Raw genomic sequence first — 23213 nt, 5'->3', positions numbered from 1 at the left:
CGTATGCTTCCGGCTAGTCATCCTCTGGAAGAGGCCCATGTTTCTCTTCCTCCTCGGCATCATCAGCTTGGGCCATGGAAGAAAGGATGTCCTGATATTCATTCGGGAGGTCGGAAAGGTCCATCCTTGGATTCCTTGGTCACAAGTTGTAGATGGCCTGTATTTCCCAGTCAGCAACTTTCCTCTCGAGTTCAAGATTTTGTCGTTTCATCTGATCAGTTAATGAAGCGACTGACCCTTGGGATAGCTCGAGATCCTCCTCCAAAGCTTTCTTCTGCTTCTCAGAGTTTTTCCACAGTCAAGCTCTGTCTTCCTCCGACTTCATGGAACGCCCAGAGTTTGCCTTCAGCTCCTTTTCTTTCTCTCCACACTCTTTGTGAGTCTGGCCACTGTCCTTTGGAGCTCCTTATTCTCCTCGCCTCTCTTCTCGAGCTCAGCCTTCTGGAAGTCCACTATGCGAAGGGTAGAATTTCTCTCTACCAAGTACTGATTCGCCTGAATATGGATTGCCTTCGCCTCTACGTCTAGAGCTGCTGTTTCAGCTTGGTATTCTCTTCCTTCAGCTCGTGGAACCCTCTAGCAGAGTCCAGGTCGATCTTCTGTTGGGTCATATGCAAGGCGAGCAGAGACTGTATGAGAAAAGAAACGAGTTAACCTTTATTTTTTCGAAAGTCATAAAGGTTAGAAAATAAACTAATATTGGAAAGTCCTCGACAAGAACAAACTGTTTTACCCAGCTTTGCAGCTGAAGCATAGTAGCCACCAAGTCTGCGGGTCAGGAAGCCACGAACTCCTTAAAGGTCGCAACCAGTTGGCACTCTAGTAGGCTATACACCACCAACTGTAGATGCTCCGAGAGTTACCCCATGGAATCCAGCACAAGCATGTCTAACCCCGGAGGAACTAGCATCTCGTCCACCCGTTGTTTACCCGTTCTCTTTTGGGCAACTACGACCTCCCCCTCTCATCTGTGCGAGCTCTCGAGGGCCGCAGAAGTGTCTAGCACACTATTCGGGGGCACCCCCAAGCGAAAATCCTGGTAAGGTTGTGATCCCCTCAGCAACACCCCTAAGCCCTCCAGCTTGGACTCCAATTCCTCCTTAGCAAGCAGCTGTTTCCTCTTCTTGGATTTTCTGGCCCATGGTTTTTTGCTTAGCGATGCAAATAGCCATGGGCCAAGAAATTTCCCCATGTCGCTCTGTGGGTGTTCGCCTTTCGGTGTCAATTTGTATCCCTCTTGTAGGGATATCGCTAGGGATCGCCTCAGTTGGCTCAGTCGAGGTGACCCGGGAAAATACAAACCCCCTAGTCCTCGTCGTTGACCTTGGAACCCTAGGTGGCATGGTCGTTGTGCGCCATGAAAGCATGTTAGCAAAAAGGTCACCTCAGGCAAAAGAAAGGGGTTCTAAGTGTGAAGATACTTATGGGCTAAGGGTTCCGGAGATACTTTCGGATTGAAAAAACCGTACTTTCTTAAGTTGGCAGTAGTCATGATTAGTGTCGCATTGTGACTCTGCTCGGGTAGCGACCAAATGTCATAATTCGGTTAAAATATGTCAGAGCCGTCAGTCTGGTCTCTTATTTCCTGCAAAGAGACAAAAAGTTCGTTAAATACAAGAGCTGAAGAAAAAGGAACAGTTCACAAATCGGTGGAAAGGAAAACCTACTTGACTTCCTAAATTGACAAATGCCATCATACTCAAAAAAGAAAAAGAAAAATTTGGTCTCATAAGCCCCGATGTTACTAAGGTAACCAAATATTCCTCCGTCGATCGTAGATCGCTTCGAGAGGTAAAAAGAGTATTTATCTTTACTCTTCTTTAGATAGTAAGCGCATGCGAGCTCCAACACTGTTAGCTCGCCAAGACCATTTTCGCCACATGTGATATACATAGCAACAACTATCATATACGCATTAGGCGTCAATTGTAATGACGCGACCTCGAAGTGGTTGAGGATCAATCTAATGAATGGGTGAAAAGGTATCAATGTCCTACATTTAAAGATCGTCTCAGAGATCGTGGCCATTCCCTCTAGGGGATTCCGAGTTGTGTATGTCCTATGCTAGTAGACATCCACGTTAAGTGCATACTAGGCCACTGCTTTCTGTATCTCGTCCCTGGTGGCCACTGATAAGGCCTCTTACATGGTACCTGCTGGGAGCTCGTCCCCTTGGCTGCTCTGGTGGCTGAAGTATCAATTGCTCCTAAAGTCTGAAAAAGAGGCAACATGCAGAGAAAACTTAGTCTCCGTACAATGTTCCGTACGATGACGTGGAAGAGCAAAAGAAACTCTAATTTACCTTCCTTAACCCCTTAAAAAAAACCCTAAAAACCCTTGGAAATAAATTCCCAAGGATTCGTGCCCTTAGTTCTCACTTTTTATAAAGAAAAAAGCTTTCTTCTTACCGCTGTCTAGAAATACGCACCATAAAAGCTTACAAGACAGTTCATACCCACCATTACCACAAAGTCAAGCTATTAACAAAATAATAGAGGAAAACGAAGGAGAAGTCCTTCTGAACTCTTGACTGTTGGGAACGAACTTCCTGTCACAACGGAGAGTGCGCATCAACTGGAAGTAGAGCAGACTGATTTCGCAAGTGTAAGAGTTTTGCTAAAAATGTGAGTTATGTGATAAAGCTTGAGATGAGCCTGGGGTTTTATAGGGGAAAAACTGACGATTGGTTTCTTTAAGTAAACGACGTTTGGGCGGGATACGTTTCTCACCATTGATTACGAACACGTGTCATTAATCCGCGAGAAGAGTAACCTACACGCTTCGTGGATGCCAATCGATGTTTCCTCCATTGGAGCAACCAAGCATCAGTGTGGTTATCTCCACCACATTAAATGCGCTCTCATCCGCATTTAATGCTTTGAAAAGGAATGTCGTTTTCAGCATGACTTGCATTTAATGTGCATGGCTGACACTTATTGTGTAATAGACACGTCTGTCAGAATAAATATTATTTTATTGACTAGACCAGCTGTCAAGCGCAACAGATAACATCTGAAGAGGTCGTTCGAGTAAAACACTCTTCATCATGTATCGGTTTCGACATGATGTGATTCCTTGCTTTCGGTAAAAATGTGCTAAGTATTCTCAAGTCACGAGCTACGGATGAAATTCAAAGTATGTCAGTATGACACTAAGTAGGGTCTGACCCAGGTCGCTGAACCTGTGGAAGAAGGTTGCCTCAGGTCGCTTGTGCTATTCTTAAAGACCTATGTTGCGACCTCCTTATAGCTCGATCAAGCTTCATTCGGGATAAGTCAAGTCACGATATAATCGTGAAGTTCTCAAGGTTCAATCTTAAACCTTAAAAACTGGGGGGCTTCTATTATGCCTAAAAAATCAGGGCTGACGTGAACTCATGTCAGCAAGGGCCAATCAGAGTTTAGGAAGGGTTTGTGCCATCTAGACGATGCCACGTCGCGTAATGACGGAAGAGGTATGGCTATCGTTAGTGTGGCAGGTGAATGCCAAGCTTGTGAGTGGCTAAGAATTGTCCACCTGCCTAAGCCCTACATAATTTAAGGATGTCTCCTATGCAGACAACCAATGGGAAGCGAGTTAGAAATTGTACTACACTTGCTCGACTACAGAATCATGATTACTACCTTGGATCCACCAACTATAAATAGAGGGTTTCTCTCTCGTTTACGGGATTGGCTCATCTTCAGTCTTCCAAAGCATACTCTCTCTCTCTCTCTCTCTCTCTGTATTTAAACTCTCTTTTGATTGTAATTCATCTCGCTTTACGCGACCTGACTATAATCACCTATTAATACAACCACAATGGACGTAGGATTCGCTTTTGAGCATCCGAAACACTTTAAAAACCGCTTCTTATTTATTTTCTCATTGCATATTTTCATATTTAATTTCTAAGCCTGCTTAACACTTTACACGTGTGGGTCGTTGGTGTCAAAATCAAGTATGAACACTCAGAAACAATGATTTTATCAGACTAAGCACTTTATTTATAAAAAAAAAAAAAAAACCTACATGATCAGTTTACATGCTACCAACAATAAGTGTAAATTGTTAACATGGTAAGAAGCTTTTTTTTTTTTTAAACTGTTGCGATGGCAAGTTTACTGGATAGAGGGTGATGAAGAGATGAAGTCGTCTTCAATATCCAGCAAGAGATTCCCATCTACAAGTTAAAAGCCCTTGTTCGCGCACCTTTCGCTTTCTTTATCCTCTACGTGGTGTACCCATACGCCCTCTCAATTCTTCGATTAATTTCTTACCCAATATGGACGGCTGTGATCAATTTTATCTCATTTTGAGACGTTTCCTTGATTAGTCCCATCGATCAAAAGCCAGTTTTGTACAACGATTGGAGAAAGAAAAAAAATTTAAAAAAGGTCCATATCTGCAGACCAAAAGCCAGCCATTATTGGCTTCCACTTCGGTACACTTTCCTCTTTCTCTATTCCCTCATATTATAATAATAAGTTATAATTTATATATTCTGAAGTTTTAACTCTCATTTCCTGAAAACTAGTTTTAATTTTTTGCCTTAAATTTGGTTGTCCCTTGAGCCCTGGTGAGAGCCACCGGTGTTTATGAGTCTTTGTTGCGTTGATAATAAGGTGCGTTACGCACATGTTCAAGAAGAAAAATGTCAAGAAGATAAGAAATATATAAAAGTACGAAAATTATGTTAAGGCAGGCTTCTGCCTAATTGTGACTGTTTTTTTTAATGAATATTAATGAGTTGAATTTCTGGTGTGTTGAACAGGTAAAAAAGAAGGATATATAAGAGAAGCAATATGGCCACAAAATTTAGCAAGTGTATGATGCTATGCTGTGTAACAAAGCTCCCGGTAAGATCTCTCACTGGTACTTTAATTAATGGATAATTTTTGCATTTGATTATGATAATGGGTCCTGGTCAACTCACGCGTTCCCGGAAAAAGAAATTTAATTTAGATATTCTCAATTAAACGACTCAATAATTCTTCCACCAACCTTCAATACTTATTAACAAAAACAATATGATTGAGGATTAATTAATACATATTAATGGGAACGGTGATGCTTGGGATTGGAACTTCACCGGGACTTAAACGTCTAGTAAAATCTAAACTGGGGACGCTCGCTTCTGGCCAGGCCAGGTCATAAAATCCATAAATCATTAAATGGAAGGACCGGTCTATGTTGGATCCCGAGACTTATTTCTGTTTTCTCTCCAATCCGGAAGCAGTCGTGGTGGCGTGCTGACTGACGGTGATGGAGTCAAAAAAGTGTATTGTTCACCACTTTTTTCTACATTGCTTCCTTTTTGGTGGAAAATGTTGAAAATATTTTAAGTGAATTCAACGAATTGATTGTTTAATGGCTATATCATTTATTGATACAATAAATATATAAATCTTATATTAAGTGAGTATGCACCAGATAATAAGTTTTATAACAATCATATTAATAATGGTGACGTCAGAACAAGCATAGTGATCCGGTATTCTTATCTACATATGATAGACTTTCCCTTGTTTTATTTTCATCATTTCTAAACCTTCCCTCATCATCCATCCTACTTTTCGCATATCGAATTAAATATGAAGGTTAAATTTTAAAAAAGTACTTTTGATGATATAAATATAATATAAGATTTTATCCTCTTAGTTGTAGTCCATATTGATTAGTTAATTTAAAAAATTCACCAAAAAGTCTTTGTAATAACATAGAAGAGGCCCTAGCTATATAACCACTCCCTTTGATCAATCATGTGAGATTCTGAAATCTGAAATTAATCTCATTGTCATCAAATCTTTAACTGTTGTGAACATAACCGTGACTTCACAGTTCACACTTCCCACGCTCCTTCTCACACGTATGTGGCGGATATACTTGTTTAATAAGGAGGCCATGAGTGGAGTGGAGTAATCAACGTCAATCATCACATGCCACCTCTAAGATCTCACCACGTGCCACCATCATATGTCGTCCTTAATTGACTTGTCATCACCCCACCGTAACTCCCGGTAACCACTTTTAAATGCCGTCTGCTATTTTGTTTATTTTTTAACTTTTTTTTTTTTCTACATTTTCAGTTACTCTCCATTATTCAACCATAAATAAAATAACCAAGATGTTAAAACATGGGGTGCCCATCAGAACAATCCAACGGCCACTTCCTTCCTAATTGTTAAATCCAGTTCCAATTAATTATAATTAAAAATAATTAGGACTTCCAAACACAAGACAACATAACTAAGCAATCGTCTCTTTTCCCGATTTAAAACTCGATAATGATGATTAAATCCTCATTCCCTGCCATAATCGGTCAACTTCATCTCTATAAATACGGCTATTCCGCAGCATAGTTTTTTCACTCAACACTCAGTTTGTTTGAACTCGTGAAAAGGAGTGCCATACACAAGTGGTTAATTATTTCTCAGTCAGAACTCAAAACCAGGTGAATCTCAGAGAAAAAAGGTTTCTTTTGCGTCGATCCCGATTCAGATCATTACTATATATACTTACTATTACACCTTTTCATTTTCATTTCATTCACAAACACAATCAATCTTCTTCTTCTTTAACTTAACTTCTCATCTTTCAATAAACCTTCGTCAACTGTGTTAGTATCTATTGTTGTTATCTTAGTTCTTTTGCTGAATTATCGATCTCATCTCCGTGAAATTTTTCGAAGTCATTGTTTTGGAAATTGATTGATGAAAAAAATTATTCAAACTGTTGACGCTAGTTTGAGTTGATTGAGCAGAGTTTTTTTTCATATCGGAAAGTGAACTAATGTATCTTTTATAATTTACAGAAAGAAGACATGGGGAAGGACTCGTACGATGAGGCCATTGCAGAACTGAGCAAGCTTCTCAGGTATGGTATTGTTTCGTCGGAAATTCAGAATAATTCTTGTCCTTTTACGTCATTTCCATGCGGGGACTGACAGGAGCGTAGCTGATCATCAGACATTTCTCATGTCGGGTCCCACTTATTGACTTGGTTATAATTATTGACTGACGGCTCTGATTTTTCGTGGATTTTAGTGAACAAAGCAACCTCGAAGGTGTCGCCGCCGCAAAAATCAAACAGATAACGGCCGACTTAGAGACGGTCGGTTCGAAGGGGTTCAATCCGGATGAGAGGATTCAAACCGGGTTCAATCCGGATGAGAGGATTCAAACCGGGTTCAATCACTTTAAGAAAGAGAAATACGAGTAAGTAGATACATAACATACGTTAACATTTTAGGTACTGGAACCTTCCTTGCCGGCCCCAGAATATGCTGTTTCACAATTTTTTAAACTTCAACATTAGTTACCGTAATTGCCCTTTAGTATTCCTAAAAGGTTATTTGTCTGCACATTAATGAGGGTAATTTGGTAAATATCATTGAAACATCTCACACATTGTTGGAAGCTGAAAATCTTTTGCGGATCTGAAAAGACTGTCACGAAAAGAGTTGGATAAATCAGGCAAATACCGATGAAAAATAATAAATAATGCTTGTTGAAATGGGAAACCAACGTACTCCAGTTATGCAGATTTTTGCCACGTGTAATGCTTTTATTTTGAACCTGATGAATGGATCTGATGTTGGGCTACTTTTTGACAGGAAGAATCCCGATTTGTACGGTCAACTTGCCAAAGGGCAGAGCCCCAAGGTTGGTAACTTTGGTTTGGCAATTCCCTTACATTTTGTATGATATTGAGGAGAGCTGATCTCGGGTTGATCTTTGTGCTTGTGTTCCCATTTCTAGAAAATGCTATTCTTATATGAATTCCAAAGTTAATATCATATGGAATGTTGAAAGTCTTGTATTCATATTCACCAATCAATTCTTGAAGCACGCCAAGATGAGAGGCTGACCATGGTCGGTGTTGCAAGACACTATCATTTATGGTTCGGCCATTAGAGGGGTCCAATATTTATGGCCGTGTCGGGGTAGCTACCATTTTTTAAATGTCATATATTTTAAACCACAAACGCCATCCACTTGCATGGTTTGTGGGTCACTTAAAGTTGCTTTTGATTGAGAAAGATAAGACTTCACTTGCCCATGCCCTTTTTATACAGAAAGGTCCCTTTAAAAAAACCAATGGGTTAACTTATAATCCATCTTTTGTTGACAATGTCTTTCACTTTTTAATGAACAGCAATGAGAATTATACATGGGATCGATTGAGCTAACATAATTCCAATATGTATGCAGTTTATGGTATTTGCTTGCTCAGACTCCCGAGTCTGCCCCTCGCATGTTCTCAATTTTCAACCAGGGGAGGCATTTATGGTTCGAAACATTGCAAGCATGGTCCCACCTTATGACCAGGTTTAATTACTAATTAATATGTTTCATTAAATAAGCACTTAATTTATGTGCATGCATTACTCCAAATGGTAGTGTTAGGTATTTTCTGGATTATGTGCTTGTTTATTTAAGTGGACTAATTGGTTGTGGCTGCAGAAAAAATACACAGGAGTGGGGGCGGCCATTGAGTATGCGGTGTTGCATCTGAAGGTGCATCTATAATACTTAGCTCCGTTTGGTTCATTATTCTGGTAGTTTTTAAAATAATTTTTAAAAAAAAGTTTAATTGGCCAGGTATTACGATATAAGATTTAGAAATTAACCTCCTATGTTTGTTTATTTATTAAACACTCCTATAATAAAATATTTAAAGTTAACAAAAACACCTCCAATCCACCCATTAAATATGGACAGTCGGTCACCACCGTCGGAGGGTGGTCGAAGTATTTTTACAATTTCTAAAAAAAATATTTGGGGATGTTTAGTTAAATTAACAAATTTAAGAGGTTTAAAAGAAATTAAAAAATATAAAATAATATTTTAAAAATAACGATATTTTACCGTTTAATTTTTTGGGAAAACTAATAATATTATTCCTAAAAAGTGAACTAAACTAAGCCTTATTTTTTCGTAATATTCAACTCTGGCATTTTTTTATAAGAGTGTTGACTCTGTTTAGTAGTTGGACGGTGACTGGTGGAGGCAACGTGACATCTGCTCATCAGGAATGCCCCACACGGTTTTCGAATCAAGATAAAGTTATATAAAACAGCTTCATTTGTTTTTTAATAGTTTGATATGGTCAATATACTTAATTTTATATGCTTCACCTTATCTATTGATAACTGATAATTCATTACTTTGATAATTCATTACTTTTATTTCTGAAAATAGCGTCTGATTCCAGTATAAACAACTTTGGCATTTTAGCTAGCTACATGTTTAAATGAATTATGAATGGTGCATTCACTTATATAATGACCACATAATGTGAATATTCCTGCTTTCTTTCTCTTATTTTTGTCGTTTAGAACTGGTTTTAAAAGAGAATGTATCATGTACTTGATTAGGTGGAGAATATTGTGGTCATTGGACATAGTTGCTGCGGTGGTATAAAAGGGCTTATGTCTATCCCAGATGACGGGACCACTGCTAGGTAAGAACAACTGCACTTATATAGTTATTCCATCTTATCAGACACAATTTAAGTCTTTAATTTGTTTAAGTCATGTAAAAAACAAATAGTAGTAATATATAGGGATATAGAAAGGATTAAGGAACATAAGAGTTGTTTGTTAAGTGTTTTTTATGGTGATCTTTCAGAACTTTCAGAGCAAGCTTCTGACTTCCCATGTGAAGGTGTTGAACTTTTTAATGGCTACTTGTTACAAATTGACGAGTATCTTTGGCATTAGTTTAAAGTTGAATAAGAGAGAACATTGAGTACTTTTTTTTGTGCATGGTATTGGTGGTACCATATTCTTGGAGGCATCCAAAAAGCAAAAAGGAGAACTTGTAATATATTTTTTTTAGTCTTCTTTTTGGTTCTGAGTTGGCCTTAATATTAAAGAACTTTAGACTTAAAGAAAGTATTTTGTACGGTGTTTGGTGTTTGGTAGCCCTGACAACAGGTGCTTTTGGTTTAAGAGGTTAAACCCTGTAGAGACTAGAGAGATGCCTGAGAAAATAGTATGCCTATAAACTTATTTATTAGTTGTTACCCTTTTGTTTAATTTAGCACTTCCTTAGGTAGTTAGAAGCAATTTTGAAGTACGCCAACCTACCCCTTTATTTATTTATTTCCTAACACTTACCTCTTTTCTACCAAATCTTTTTAACAATTAAAGTGCTTTTTCTAAGGGCAATGACAAATAAGGCCTAATTAATTTTCAAAGACCATCATTTTTTATAGGTTAGGTTACAATTTCCAAATAAGTCATTCAACATATTTAAGTAATTGATCCATTTACTATCTCATCCTTTCCTTTCCTACTAGTCATATAAGATCATTATTTATTTACTTTTTAGCACTTAGTGTTAGTTTCAGCTAAGTTATGATCTAGCTAGACATAGGGGCTAAGCATGAACAAATGAACTAACTAACATTTGCTTTATTTATTGCACTTTCAGTGATTTCATCGAGGATTGGGTCAAAATCTGTTCATCTGCAAAGTCTAAGGTGAAAACAGAATGCACCGATTTGAGTTTTGAGGAGCAGTGCAAAAACTGTGAAAAGGCAAGTTACATTATATATCATATATGTTTTTCATCTTGAATTTAGGTTTATGTTAGTCTCCTTGTTTATATAAAAAAAAAAAAAAAAAAAAAAATTAAGATCCTTGGAAGACGGGTTCTAAAATAGTTTAATTAACTTAATCGTCTTTGGTTTCTCAATACCGATAATCTGCCGACAACTTGGCTCGGTTTTAATTTCTATGGCCATGACAACTTGCCATTGCAGTTGATAGTAAGCCCTGTGGCACGTAGCACAAGACTGAATCTCGTTAGCAACTTGGCATGACAGAAGGAACACTTGAATAGTGGTGATTAAATAAAACAAATACTGCAAAACAAGTTTTACAGTATTTGATACAATACACACAAACAAGAGCACATGCATATGTACCTCATTGTTTGAAAAAAAATGTTGGCTTTTAGATCCATGAAGTTGGGAATTTGAATAGAATGATGATCTGGACATTATCACATATAGTGTGGTGTTAATGTTTTGACTGTGGCCAAAATGCAGGAGGCTGTGAATGTATCTTTAGGCAACCTGTTGACATATCCATTTGTGAGAGACAGCGTGGTGAAGAAGAGCCTGGCTTTGAAGGGTGCACATTACGATTTTGTCCATGGGAGTTTCGAGCTCTGGGATCTTGACTTCAAAATTTCACCAACTTCAGCTGCATGAGCATTCAGCTGCCGTCTCATGTCATGTCCGGTGTCCCTGCCCTAAATTACGTCGTATCTTACCTTGCTTATCTATAAATGTCCTCATAAATAATGTTCTCCAAAAGATAAGATAGTATCTGGCCTGTATTTGCCTTGAATAATTTATGATTTTCCCCTTCCAAATGTAATTTCTTCATCTTCTTTTTTTTTTTTTTTTTTTAATAATATTTCTTATCTTTCTTGCAAGTTTCAATAACTTGTTGGACTGTATGTGAGATGAACTTCTGCCCTATTGCTCAATGGTTGGTAGTGTAATTGGGCTGGCCCTAAGCTTACAATTGCTAGCTTTAGTTAATCACAAAGTTTTTAGGGCGGTGACATATTAGCCTCACCTCTTCTCTATGTAAAAGCCCTATGCCTCTATCCAACTCCAAGGAATAATATGGTCATATAAAAAAGCTTAATTACATAGCCACCCCTGTGGTTTGGCTAAAATACACGACACCTCGAAACCAAGTAGTGGTGAGTACTACATGACAAGAGAATGGCAGCAAAGTAATTTCACCTAGATAATTTGCTTTGAAAAAACAAATCATCACCTTTTTTTGGTTGAAGTTTGGAAAAAAGTAAAACACACAAACAAAGTTTTGATTTTTCCCTTTTTTTTTTAGCTGCAATAGTCACTTGCATTTTCCCACGTGAAGAAACAATAGCTTATGAGAACAAAATAATTAAACAGTAAAGTTGCCATACCATGTAGCAATATGAATTGAGACAAAATTTTATTCGGATCTATATGAAGCACTCAAGGACATTATAGACTTTTCAATACAGATTCTGCGTTAGCTAACAGATTTAAGCAACGGAGGAGGTGCTTCGTTAGTTTAAGAAAGTAGTAGGGGAGAGACCATAGTTTGTCAAACCTCGGGGGTGGCTATTTAATTGATCCTCTGTTTCATGAGTTAGTGAGAATCCAATCATTTTTTTTTATGACTCTCCTGCCACGGAGTGATGAGTTGTTTTTAAACTTGGGCAGGGGTGGTGGAATTACAAATGGGAGCCGTTGCCCGGCATTGGGTGTTGCCGTATTGGTCAATTTGTTTAAGACTGTTTTGGTCAGGTCTTAGCAACTGCATCATACACGTGCTCGTTTCCGCATTGTTGTTTAAAAAAAAGAAGGAAAATTATACTTGCCGTGTTGACTAATGATGGATCATCCAATGAGTTTAGCAATTAGCATCTCTATGCGAAGCCTTTATCAAGAAACTACAGTAAAGATCAATTAGGTTGTTGACCAGGCTACGTTTCGACACAAATTTTGAGTCTCACACTCTGCTTTCAATTATTTCAGGAGACATGTGATAGGGGTTCTTAAATCAAACAATAACCGAATACAGACAAACTTAGGATACATGTGAAGTGCCTTTATTGTCTTTATTTATAGTTGAAAGTGAACCATGAAAAGAAGTTGACTATAATATGCTAAACACAGATGCAAATACCTTAACATTGTGGAACAGATAACATTAATGACAATAACCAGTTTGTGACTGAAAAGAAAACTAGTTGTTTTGAAAATTTTGATCAAGAGGGTTCTCATCTAGAAATTCCATCAATCCCGGGCTGTAAAGATTTAAGTAAAAGTCAAAGGGAAACAATAGCGATTCTTTATGGTAGTGTTGGTTCATCATTTCCGGTTCCCAGTTAGATGTCTCAGCGGAGTTTTGGTTCTCCACAATTTCAGTACTGTTTTGCATATGCTCAAAATTGATGTTATGACCTGGTGTTTTGTGGGTGTCTTCTGTCTGAAATGACTCTGTTTTTGAGGAGCTCACTTGCTTCTTCATGCCAAGTTTCTTCCGTAGGTGAGTGTTCCAGTGGTTCTTCACTTGGTTATCTGTACGTCCGGGTACCCGCCCAGCAATTAGAGACCACCTGCATAACAATAAATATCACCATTAATAGACTTTTTGGGATTTTGCATAAATAAGCGACTGTAATATACTGCACAACAAAAATATAAAAATGAACATGCAATACATTTAGTATTAGATGAACCGAATTCTCCTTTTGAAGTGCAGATTCTTCCAACAGTTGGTTCGTATCAGAAAGTTTGAAAGACAGTTGTTTGTAGGAATGCTTCAAAATGGTTGAGAAAACCAAATAGAGAATTGTGGACGTGCAAAGGATTCTTTTGACATTGATGCTAATGCTCAATTTGTTCAAGAAAATCTTGTAGAACATGAAGTGGAAAAACAGAGGAAGAAAAGAAAAAACCTGTTTCCAAGGAGCTTATGGAGTCTTATAATAAGGTCTTCTTCTTCCTCAGAAAAATCTCCATGTTTCACATTGGGGCTCAGATAATTCAACCACCTTAACCTGCAACTCTTTCCACACCTCCTCAAACCTATACCCCATGTAACACATCCATCATCATAAAATCAGAAATCAGAAACTATCTTCCATTTATAAACACTACTTTGAATAACATAGAACTTATAAAATGTGACATTTCTTGAAACTCCTTACCGGTCACTTTAGGGATGCGATTCCAGTGCCCTCTTCCATGCACCCTTATGTGTTCAAGCAGAATCCTGTCCTCCTCCTCTGTCCATAGCCCTTTCTTATACTCATTACCTGCCCTCATCTTTGGCTTCACAAACAAAGAGTTTTCAAGTAGCCTTCCTCTCTTTGGAAGGCCCTGCGAATTTATAACTCTTTGTTTAGTTTTGGGTAGTTTCTCATGGACCATGTTTAATTTCTTTTCTCCTGTAGAGCTACTAAGATACTGCCTTAGTTATTTATGGCAATGTCCTTTGGGTAGATAGGTCTCCTGGCATCATCCAACTCTTGTAAGCGGAAACCCTGTCGACCACTCACCTTTTTTGCTTCTCTATTAAGTTGGATGTTCTTTTATCTTTTTCCCTTTTAATGCTAAATGCTTCTGTCATATAATTCCTGACGGCACCTTAAAACGTGAAACATGTGAAATTAACAGCTCTCTTGCCCCCTAAAACTGTTATTTATTCCTCACTGAATCATTAATTATTTTCATTTCTAAGATCAATATTCCGGGATTGGACTAAACCCGCATGCTAAGGTTTGGTTATTGCTTGTGCCAATACAAGGCTCGGGTATGTAGCTATCAGCACAGATGGCAAGGCCAGGCACACAACCTGTTTTGTTGTTTTATTCACTTCAATCACTCACGGCCTCATCGATCCCGACTAACCTGTCCTCTTTCTTGATTTTTATTGGCCTTTACCGTCTGGGTATGTGAGCAACTCAGTAAAATATACAAAAGAAAATCAAATATGGACTTTTTAACACTTGGGAAAAGTGTAAAGTAGCTTTTCAATGGGCATTGCTATTCAAATAATCAGCTTTCCCGGAAGTTTATACCCTTGCGAATTCAGGGGCGGACCCAGGCCCTTGAGGGTAGGCCCATCCTCAACTTAAAAAAGAAATTTGAAAAGTTTTTTTAAAAGGGAAAAAAAAAAGTTAAAAGTTAAAAAATTAAAGAGTTAGGTTTTATTTTTTTTATATTCAAGTTTTTCTTTCTCAATTCCCAACTTCCTTTTTACATGTGGATCTTGATTTGGAGTGATTGTAATCCTTATTTTTATATACCTTTGTATATTTTACTTTTGTTAAAGTTATGATTGAACTTTAAATTTGTGTAGAATATTTTTGATAGATTTGTGGTTGGTGTAAATGATAATCCTATTTTTCCCTATGATTTTGCATTGAATTTCGATCGGATTTAGGATGCTTCTCATACAATTTGAATCATAATTCTATTAATTTGTCTTTATAGGCCTAAACGATGATTTTGAGCACAAATGATAGTTTTGAGCATAAATTACGTAACTTGAGCTTGGAAACTCAAAATGACCTGATTTTAGAAGCTTTGGAAAGCTAAGAAGCAGAGCTACAACTTTCATGTTTTAGGTTTTCCCTAATTCTGACTGGACAAGGGTGAAAACTTGGCTTGAAGTCGTAAACAGTATGTTGGAAACTGAAGAAAAACGTCTTTGGACGTGCTTCAGTATTTCTTCCATAACTTGAGCTGTAGACCTCGGATTGTACTGATTCTTGAATGAGTAGAAATATAATTTAGAGGGCTACAATTCATATGTTTAACATTTTTCCATATTCAGACTCTTTCATGCTCAAAGTTGGCCCAAAAGATTCTCACTGCGGCAAGGAAAAAGCTTCACCGCGGCGAAACTGCGTCTGATGTAAAAAATAAAACGGCGCGTTTTGGCTTGCTAGGGCTTGGTCCTTAAGTGAAATAGGTATAAATTAGCACGAAAATGAAAGAAAAAGGGTCTTGGTTTGTCATTTGGAAGGCCGCTCTTGGAAGGAGAAAATTATTGAAGATTTGAGCTTCAAATTAGAGAATATTTCTCCATCTTTTGCTTATTTTTCAATGGTGAATCTTGATTCAGTTTTTTTTTGTTATTTTATTTTGTTTTTTAGTATGAACTGAGTTGTTTAACTAGGGTTTGATGTAACCTTGATACAATGATTCAAATTTATATGAATTGTTTTACTTTGAGTTTTAATTTCATGATTGAGTGTTTATCTCTTTGCTTAATGACTTTTGAATGCTTGATCACCATTCAAATGTATGTTGTTCACAATGAGATTGAGAAGTGATTTGTGATTGTGCCTCTTGGGATAAATACCGTAGATTAAGCAAACGCTAGAGATAGGTTTAGCGATTTATGAAATCTAGATATAATTCCTTAAAGCTTAAAAGACTTTGAACTATTAATTTTCATTTTGTTGGGTGCGGAAGCTTAATAGGGATAAGTAGGAAAATATAGCCTGAGAATGTATGTTTTACAACTTAAGGAATTCCATTTTCAACCAAGGAATTAGAACTTGGGTAATAGATTCTATGATTTAGGTTAGCATATCTAGATGAAATCAGCACCCTAGCATTTTTTTTTAACATTTTGTTTAATTAGTTAAGTTGTTGGGTTTTGCTTTAATTTCATTATCATTCATTTATATTTTCTTAAATTATATTTAGTTCGTTAATTTTCCATCAATCCAATTTATTGTTGCTTCAGTTAGAACTTAAACTAGAAAAATCGGTACTTAGTAACATTATCCTCGTGGGAACGATACTCTACTTATCACTTTATTACTTTTTGCGACTAGTGTACTTGCTACATTTGCATGTTTATCAAAAATACATATCAGTAAACTTTTTTAATTATATTGGATTTAAGTGGATTGTTAGATTCCCGTGGTTTTTTTATCTCCTCACATTGAAGAGGTTTTTTCAGATAATAATTTTCTTATGTTTATTTGTGAATTGAATATTATTTTTTTATATTTTCACTAGTTGATTGGTAAACAGTAACGAAATGAGGGGGGTTGATAAAAAATTCTGGGTCCACCACTGCTCGCTAACAGTGCTGTTTTACTGTAAAAGATACGAAGGATTACCTGAAAGTTTGAGTTAAATTTTTTTGGACATAAACATCAAGATGTGCCAGCTTTTTTACCGCATGTATATAATTATTAGTGTTTAACAAAAAAAAAAAAAAAAAATACTAAAAGAACATGTCGGCTTTGAGATCCATGAAGTTGGGAATTTGAATAGAATGATGATCTGGACTTATCACATATGTGGTGTTAATGTTTTGACTGTGGCCAAAATGCAGGAGGCTGTGAATGTATCTTTAGGCAACCTGTTGACATATCCATTTGTGAGAGACAGCGTGGTGAAGAAGAGCCTGGCTTTGAAGGGTGCACATTACGATTTTGTCCATGGGAGTTTCGAGCTCTGGGATCTTGACTTCAAAATTTCACCAACTTCAGCTGCATGAGCATTCGCTGCCGTCTCATGTCATGTCCTGTTCCCTGCCCTAAATTACGTCGTATCTTACCTTGCTTATCTATAAATGTCCTCATAAATAAGTTCTCCAAAGATAAGATAGTATCTGGCCTGTATTTGCCTTGAATAATTATGATTTTCCCCTTCCAAATGTAATTTCTTCTTCTTCTTTTTTTTTTTTTTTTAATAAATTTCTTATCTTTCTTGCAAGTTTCAATAACTTGTTGGACTGTATGTGAGATGAACTTCTGCCCTATTGCTCAATGGTTGTAGTGTAATTGGGCTGGGCCCAAGCTTACAATTGCTACTTTAGTTAATCACTCAGTTTTTAGGGCGGTGACATATTAGCCTCACCCTTCTCTATGTAAAAGCCCTATGCCTCATCCAACTCCAAGGAATAATATGGTCATATAAAAAAGCTTAATTACATAGCCCACCCTGTGGTTTGGCTAAAATACACGACACCTCGAAACCAAGTAGTGGTGATACTACATGACAAGAGAATGGCAGCAAAGTATTTCACCTAGATAATTTGCTTTGAAAAACAAATCATCAACTTTTTTTAGCTGAAGTTTGGAAAAAACACAAACAAAGTTTTGATTTTTCCCTTTTTTTTTTAGCTGCAATAGTCACTTGCATTTTCCCACGTGAAGATACAATAGCTTATGAGAACAAATAATTAAACAGTAAAGTTGCCATACCATGTAGTAATATGAATTGAGACAAAATTTTATTCGGATCTATATGAAGCACTCAAGGACATTATAGACTTTCATACAGATTCTGCGTTAGCTAACAGATTTAAGCAACGGAGGAGGTGCTTCGTTAGTTTCAGAAAGTAGTAGGGGAGAGACCATAGTTTGTCAAACCTCGGGGTGGCTATTAATTGATCCTCTGTTTCATGAGTTAGTGAGAATCCAATCATTTTTTTATGACTCTCCTGCCACGGAGTGATGATTTTTGTTTTAAACTTGGGCAGGGTGGTGGAATTACAAATGGCGTTGCCCGGCATTGGTGTTGCCGTATTGGTCAATTTGTTTAAGACTATGTTTTGGTCAGGTCTTAGCAACTGCATCATACACGTGCTCGTTTCCGCATTGTTGTTTAAAAAAAGAAGGAAATTTGTACTTGCCGTGTGACTAATGATGGATCATCCAATGAGTTTTAGCAATTAGCATCTCTATGCGAAGCCTTTTCAGAAAACTACAGTAAAGATCAATTAGGTTGTTGACCAGCTACGTTTCGACACAAATTTTGAGTCTCACACTCTGCTTTCAATTATTTCAGGAGCCATGTGATAGGGGTTCTTAATCAAACAATAACCGAATACAGACAAATTTAGGATACATGTGAAGTGCTTTTATGTCTTTATTTATAGTTGAAAGTGAACCATGAAAAGAAGTTACTGTATATATGCTAAACACAGATGCAAACCTTAACATTGTGGAACAGATACATTAATGACAATAACCAGTTTGTGACTGAAAAGAAAACTAGTTGTTTTGAAAATTTTGATCAAGAGGTTTCTCATCTAGAAATTCCATCAATCCCGGGCTGTAAAGATTTAGTAAAAGTCAAAGGAAACAATAGCGTTCTTTATGGTATGTTGGTTCATCATTTCCGGTTCCCAGTTAGATGTCTCAGCGGAGTTTTTGGTTCTCCACAATTTCAGTACTGTTTGCATATGCTCAAAATTGATGTTATGACCTGGTGTTTTGTGGGTGTCTTCTGTCTGAAATGACTCTGTTTTTGAGGAGCTCACTTGCTTCTTCATGCCAAGTTTTCTTCCGTAGTGAGTGTTCCAGTGGTTCTCACTTGGTTATCTGTACGTCCGGGTACCCGCCCAGCAATTAGAGACCACCTGCATAACAATAAATATCACCATTAATAGACTTTTTGGATTTTGCATAAATAAGCGACTGTAATAACTGCCAACAAAAATATAAAAATGAACATGCAATACATTTAGTGTTAGATGAACCGAATTTTCCTTTTGAAGTGCAGATTCTTCCAACAGTTGGTTCGTATCAGAAAGTTTGAAAGACAGTTGTTTGTAGGAATGCTTCAAAATGGTTGAGAAAACCAAATAGAGAATTGTGGACGTGCAAAGGATTCTTTTGACATTGATGCTAATGCTCAATTTGTTCAAGAAAATCTTGTAGAACATGAAGTGGAAAAACAGAGGAGAAAAGAAAAAACCTGTTTCAAGGAGCTTAGGAGTCTTATAATAAGGTCTTCTTCTTCCTCGAAAATCTCCATGTTTCACATTGGGGCTCAGATAATTCAACCACCTTAACCTGCAACTCTTTCCACACCTCCTCAAACCTATACCCCATGTAACACATCCATCATCATAAAATCAGAAATCAGAAACTATCTTCCATTTATAAACACTACTTAATAACATAGAACTTATAAAATGTGACATTTCTTGAAACTCCTTACCAGTCACCTTAGGGATGCGATTCCAATGCCCTCTTCCATGCACCCTTATGTGTTCAAGCAGAATCCTGTCCTCCTCCCGTCCATAGCCCTTTCTATACTCATTACCTGCCCTCATCTTTGGCTTCACAACAGAGTTTTCAAGTAGCCTTCCTCTCTTTGGAAGGCCCTGCGAATTTATAACTCTTTGTTTAGTTTTGGGTAGTTTCTCATGGACCATGTTTAATTTCTTTTCTCCTGTAGAGCTACTAAGATACTGCCTTTTATTTATGGCAATGTCCTTGGGTAGATAGGTCTCCTGGCATCATCCAACTCTTGTAAGCGGAAACCCTGTCGACCACTCACCTTTTTTGCTTCTCTATTAGTTGGATGTTCTTTTATCTTTTTCCCTTTTAATGCTAAATGCTTCTGTCTATAATTCCTGACGGCACCTTAAAACGTGAAACATGTGAAATTAACAACTCTCTTGCCCCCTAAAACTGTTATTTATTCCTCACTGAATCATTAATTATTTTCATTTCTAAGATCAATATTCCGGATTGGACTAAACCCGCATGCTAAGGTTGGTTATTGCTTGTGCCAATACAAGGATCGGGTATGTAGCTATCAGCACAGATGGCAAGGCCAGCACACAACCTGTTTTGTTGTTTTATGGACTAATTGGTTGTGGCTGCAGAAAAAATACACAGGAGTGGGGGCGGCCATTGAGTATGCGGTGTTGCATCTGAAGGTGCATCTATAATACTTAGCTCCGTTTGGTTCATTATTCTGGTAGTTTTTAAAATAATTTTTAAAAAAAAGTTTAATTGGCCAGGTATTACGATATAAGATTTAGAAATTAACCTCCTATGTTTGTTTATTTATTAAACACTCCTATAATAAAATATTTAAAGTTAACAAAAACACCTCCAATCCACCCATTAAATATGGACAGTCGGTCACCACCGTCGGAGGGTGGTCGAAGTATTTTTACAATTTCTAAAAAAAATATTTGGGGATGTTTAGTTAAATTAACAAATTTAAGAGGTTTAAAAGAAATTAAAAAATATAAAATAATATTTTAAAAATAACGATATTTTACCGTTTAATTTTTTGGGAAAACTAATAATATTATTCCTAAAAAGTGAACTAAACTAAGCCTTATTTTTTCGTAATATTCAACTCTGGCATTTTTTTATAAGAGTGTTGACTCTGTTTAGTAGTTGGACGGTGACTGGTGGAGGCAACGTGACATCTGCTCATCAGGAATGCCCCACACGGTTTTCGAATCAAGATAAAGTTATATAAAACAGCTTCATTTGTTTTTTAATAGTTTGATATGGTCAATATACTTAATTTTATATGCTTCACCTTATCTATTGATAACTGATAATTCATTACTTTGATAATTCATTACTTTTATTTCTGAAAATAGCGTCTGATTCCAGTATAAACAACTTTGGCATTTTAGCTAGCTACATGTTTAAATGAATTATGAATGGTGCATTCACTTATATAATGACCACATAATGTGAATATTCCTGCTTTCTTTCTCTTATTTTTGTCGTTTAGAACTGGTTTTAAAAGAGAATGTATCATGTACTTGATTAGGTGGAGAATATTGTGGTCATTGGACATAGTTGCTGCGGTGGTATAAAAGGGCTTATGTCTATCCCAGATGACGGGACCACTGCTAGGTAAGAACAACTGCACTTATATAGTTATTCCATCTTATCAGACACAATTTAAGTCTTTAATTTGTTTAAGTCATGTAAAAAACAAATAGTAGTAATATATAGGGATATAGAAAGGATTAAGGAACATAAGAGTTGTTTGTTAAGTGTTTTTTATGGTGATCTTTCAGAACTTTCAGAGCAAGCTTCTGACTTCCCATGTGAAGGTGTTGAACTTTTTAATGGCTACTTGTTACAAATTGACGAGTATCTTTGGCATTAGTTTAAAGTTGAATAAGAGAGAACATTGAGTACTTTTTTTTGTGCATGGTATTGGTGGTACCATATTCTTGGAGGCATCCAAAAAGCAAAAAGGAGAACTTGTAATATATTTTTTTTAGTCTTCTTTTTGGTTCTGAGTTGGCCTTAATATTAAAGAACTTTAGACTTAAAGAAAGTATTTTGTACGGTGTTTGGTGTTTGGTAGCCCTGACAACAGGTGCTTTTGGTTTAAGAGGTTAAACCCTGTAGAGACTAGAGAGATGCCTGAGAAAATAGTATGCCTATAAACTTATTTATTAGTTGTTACCCTTTTGTTTAATTTAGCACTTCCTTAGGTAGTTAGAAGCAATTTTGAAGTACGCCAACCTACCCCTTTATTTATTTATTTCCTAACACTTACCTCTTTTCTACCAAATCTTTTTAACAATTAAAGTGCTTTTTCTAAGGGCAATGACAAATAAGGCCTAATTAATTTTCAAAGACCATCATTTTTTATAGGTTAGGTTACAATTTCCAAATAAGTCATTCAACATATTTAAGTAATTGATCCATTTACTATCTCATCCTTTCCTTTCCTACTAGTCATATAAGATCATTATTTATTTACTTTTTAGCACTTAGTGTTAGTTTCAGCTAAGTTATGATCTAGCTAGACATAGGGGCTAAGCATGAACAAATGAACTAACTAACATTTGCTTTATTTATTGCACTTTCAGTGATTTCATCGAGGATTGGGTCAAAATCTGTTCATCTGCAAAGTCTAAGGTGAAAACAGAATGCACCGATTTGAGTTTTGAGGAGCAGTGCAAAAACTGTGAAAAGGCAAGTTACATTATATATCATATATGTTTTTCATCTTGAATTTAGGTTTATGTTAGTCTCCTTGTTTATATAAAAAAAAAAAAAAAAAAAAAAATTAAGATCCTTGGAAGACGGGTTCTAAAATAGTTTAATTAACTTAATCGTCTTTGGTTTCTCAATACCGATAATCTGCCGACAACTTGGCTCGGTTTTAATTTCTATGGCCATGACAACTTGCCATTGCAGTTGATAGTAAGCCCTGTGGCACGTAGCACAAGACTGAATCTCGTTAGCAACTTGGCATGACAGAAGGAACACTTGAATAGTGGTGATTAAATAAAACAAATACTGCAAAACAAGTTTTACAGTATTTGATACAATACACACAAACAAGAGCACATGCATATGTACCTCATTGTTTGAAAAAAAATGTTGGCTTTTAGATCCATGAAGTTGGGAATTTGAATAGAATGATGATCTGGACATTATCACATATAGTGTGGTGTTAATGTTTTGACTGTGGCCAAAATGCAGGAGGCTGTGAATGTATCTTTAGGCAACCTGTTGACATATCCATTTGTGAGAGACAGCGTGGTGAAGAAGAGCCTGGCTTTGAAGGGTGCACATTACGATTTTGTCCATGGGAGTTTCGAGCTCTGGGATCTTGACTTCAAAATTTCACCAACTTCAGCTGCATGAGCATTCAGCTGCCGTCTCATGTCATGTCCGGTGTCCCTGCCCTAAATTACGTCGTATCTTACCTTGCTTATCTATAAATGTCCTCATAAATAATGTTCTCCAAAAGATAAGATAGTATCTGGCCTGTATTTGCCTTGAATAATTTATGATTTTCCCCTTCCAAATGTAATTTCTTCATCTTCTTTTTTTTTTTTTTTTTTTAATAATATTTCTTATCTTTCTTGCAAGTTTCAATAACTTGTTGGACTGTATGTGAGATGAACTTCTGCCCTATTGCTCAATGGTTGGTAGTGTAATTGG

The 23213-nt window shown here is 36.7% G+C and overlaps 3 protein-coding genes and 1 pseudogene across 9 annotated transcripts; 2 read left to right on the top strand and 2 right to left on the bottom strand.

The window, feature by feature from the left end:
• Nucleotides 1–4354: 4354 nt before the first annotated feature.
• On the top strand, nucleotides 4355–11387 carry LOC116115864 (carbonic anhydrase 2-like). Of its 7 annotated transcripts, XM_031402006.1 has the most exons (11): nucleotides 4355–4423; nucleotides 4754–4838; nucleotides 6794–6855; nucleotides 7026–7106; nucleotides 7137–7196; nucleotides 7595–7643; nucleotides 8193–8309; nucleotides 8445–8498; nucleotides 9359–9444; nucleotides 10419–10524; nucleotides 11038–11387. In XM_031402006.1, the coding sequence occupies exons 2-11, from the start codon at nucleotides 4785–4787 to the stop codon at nucleotides 11200–11202; spliced, it is 834 nt and encodes a 277-aa protein (XP_031257866.1). In that variant the 5' UTR covers nucleotides 4355–4423; nucleotides 4754–4784; the 3' UTR covers nucleotides 11203–11387. The 7 variants fall into 7 exon arrangements, with proteins under 7 accessions (XP_031257866.1, XP_031257856.1, XP_031257864.1 ...); XM_031401996.1 differs by having other exon boundaries at nucleotides 7026–7196; XM_031402004.1 differs by lacking the exon at nucleotides 4355–4423 and adding an exon at nucleotides 4480–4604 and having other exon boundaries at nucleotides 7026–7196.
• A 1223-nt stretch (nucleotides 11388–12610) lies between these two features.
• On the bottom strand, nucleotides 12611–14050 carry LOC116115986 (transcription factor WER-like). The gene is made up of 3 exons (XM_031402106.1): nucleotides 13713–14050; nucleotides 13461–13590; nucleotides 12611–13118 (listed from the first exon to the last, which is right to left on the bottom strand). The coding sequence occupies exons 1-3, from the start codon at nucleotides 13933–13935 to the stop codon at nucleotides 12746–12748; spliced, it is 726 nt and encodes a 241-aa protein (XP_031257966.1). The 5' UTR covers nucleotides 13936–14050; the 3' UTR covers nucleotides 12611–12745.
• A 4551-nt stretch (nucleotides 14051–18601) lies between these two features.
• On the bottom strand, nucleotides 18602–19699 carry LOC116115855 (annotated as a pseudogene).
• Nucleotides 19700–20143: 444 nt separating this feature from the next.
• On the top strand, nucleotides 20144–23098 carry LOC116115903 (carbonic anhydrase 2-like). The gene is made up of 4 exons (XM_031402035.1): nucleotides 20144–20209; nucleotides 21070–21155; nucleotides 22130–22235; nucleotides 22749–23098. The coding sequence occupies exons 2-4, from the start codon at nucleotides 21124–21126 to the stop codon at nucleotides 22911–22913; spliced, it is 303 nt and encodes a 100-aa protein (XP_031257895.1). The 5' UTR covers nucleotides 20144–20209; nucleotides 21070–21123; the 3' UTR covers nucleotides 22914–23098.
• The last annotated feature ends 115 nt before the right edge of the window (nucleotides 23099–23213 follow it).

Source organism: Pistacia vera, unplaced genomic scaffold (genome assembly GCF_008641045.1).
Source record: "Pistacia vera cultivar Batoury unplaced genomic scaffold, PisVer_v2 Contig1224, whole genome shotgun sequence".
Lineage (NCBI taxonomy): Eukaryota > Viridiplantae > Streptophyta > Magnoliopsida > Sapindales > Anacardiaceae > Pistacia > Pistacia vera.
The sequence above is the reverse complement of the archived record's forward strand: the minus strand, read 5'-3'. Positions and strand labels throughout refer to the sequence as shown.

Bases quoted from the DNA above. Each gene is read 5' to 3' on its own strand.
- LOC116115864 (XM_031401996.1), top strand. From the start codon at position 4,785: ATGGCCACAAAATTTAGCAAGTGTATGATGCTATGCTGTGTAACAAAG. The intron at 8,310-8,444 runs GTTTAATTACTA...TTGTGGCTGCAG, and splicing joins TGGTCCCACCTTATGACCAG to AAAAAATACACAGGAGTGGG. The intron at 9,445-10,418 runs GTAAGAACAACT...TTGCACTTTCAG, and splicing joins GATGACGGGACCACTGCTAG to TGATTTCATCGAGGATTGGG.
- LOC116115986 (XM_031402106.1), bottom strand. From the start codon at position 13,935: ATGGTCCATGAGAAACTACCCAAAACTAAACAAAGAGTTATAAATTCG. The intron at 13,591-13,712 runs GTAAGGAGTTTC...CATGGGGTATAG, and splicing joins TCGCATCCCTAAAGTGACCG to GTTTGAGGAGGTGTGGAAAG. The intron at 13,119-13,460 runs GTTTTTTCTTTT...ATTGTTATGCAG, and splicing joins CATAAGCTCCTTGGAAACAG to GTGGTCTCTAATTGCTGGGC.
- LOC116115903 (XM_031402035.1), top strand. From the start codon at position 21,124: ATGTCTATCCCAGATGACGGGACCACTGCTAG. The intron at 21,156-22,129 runs GTAAGAACAACT...TTGCACTTTCAG, and splicing joins GATGACGGGACCACTGCTAG to TGATTTCATCGAGGATTGGG. The intron at 22,236-22,748 runs GCAAGTTACATT...GCCAAAATGCAG, and splicing joins AGTGCAAAAACTGTGAAAAG to GAGGCTGTGAATGTATCTTT.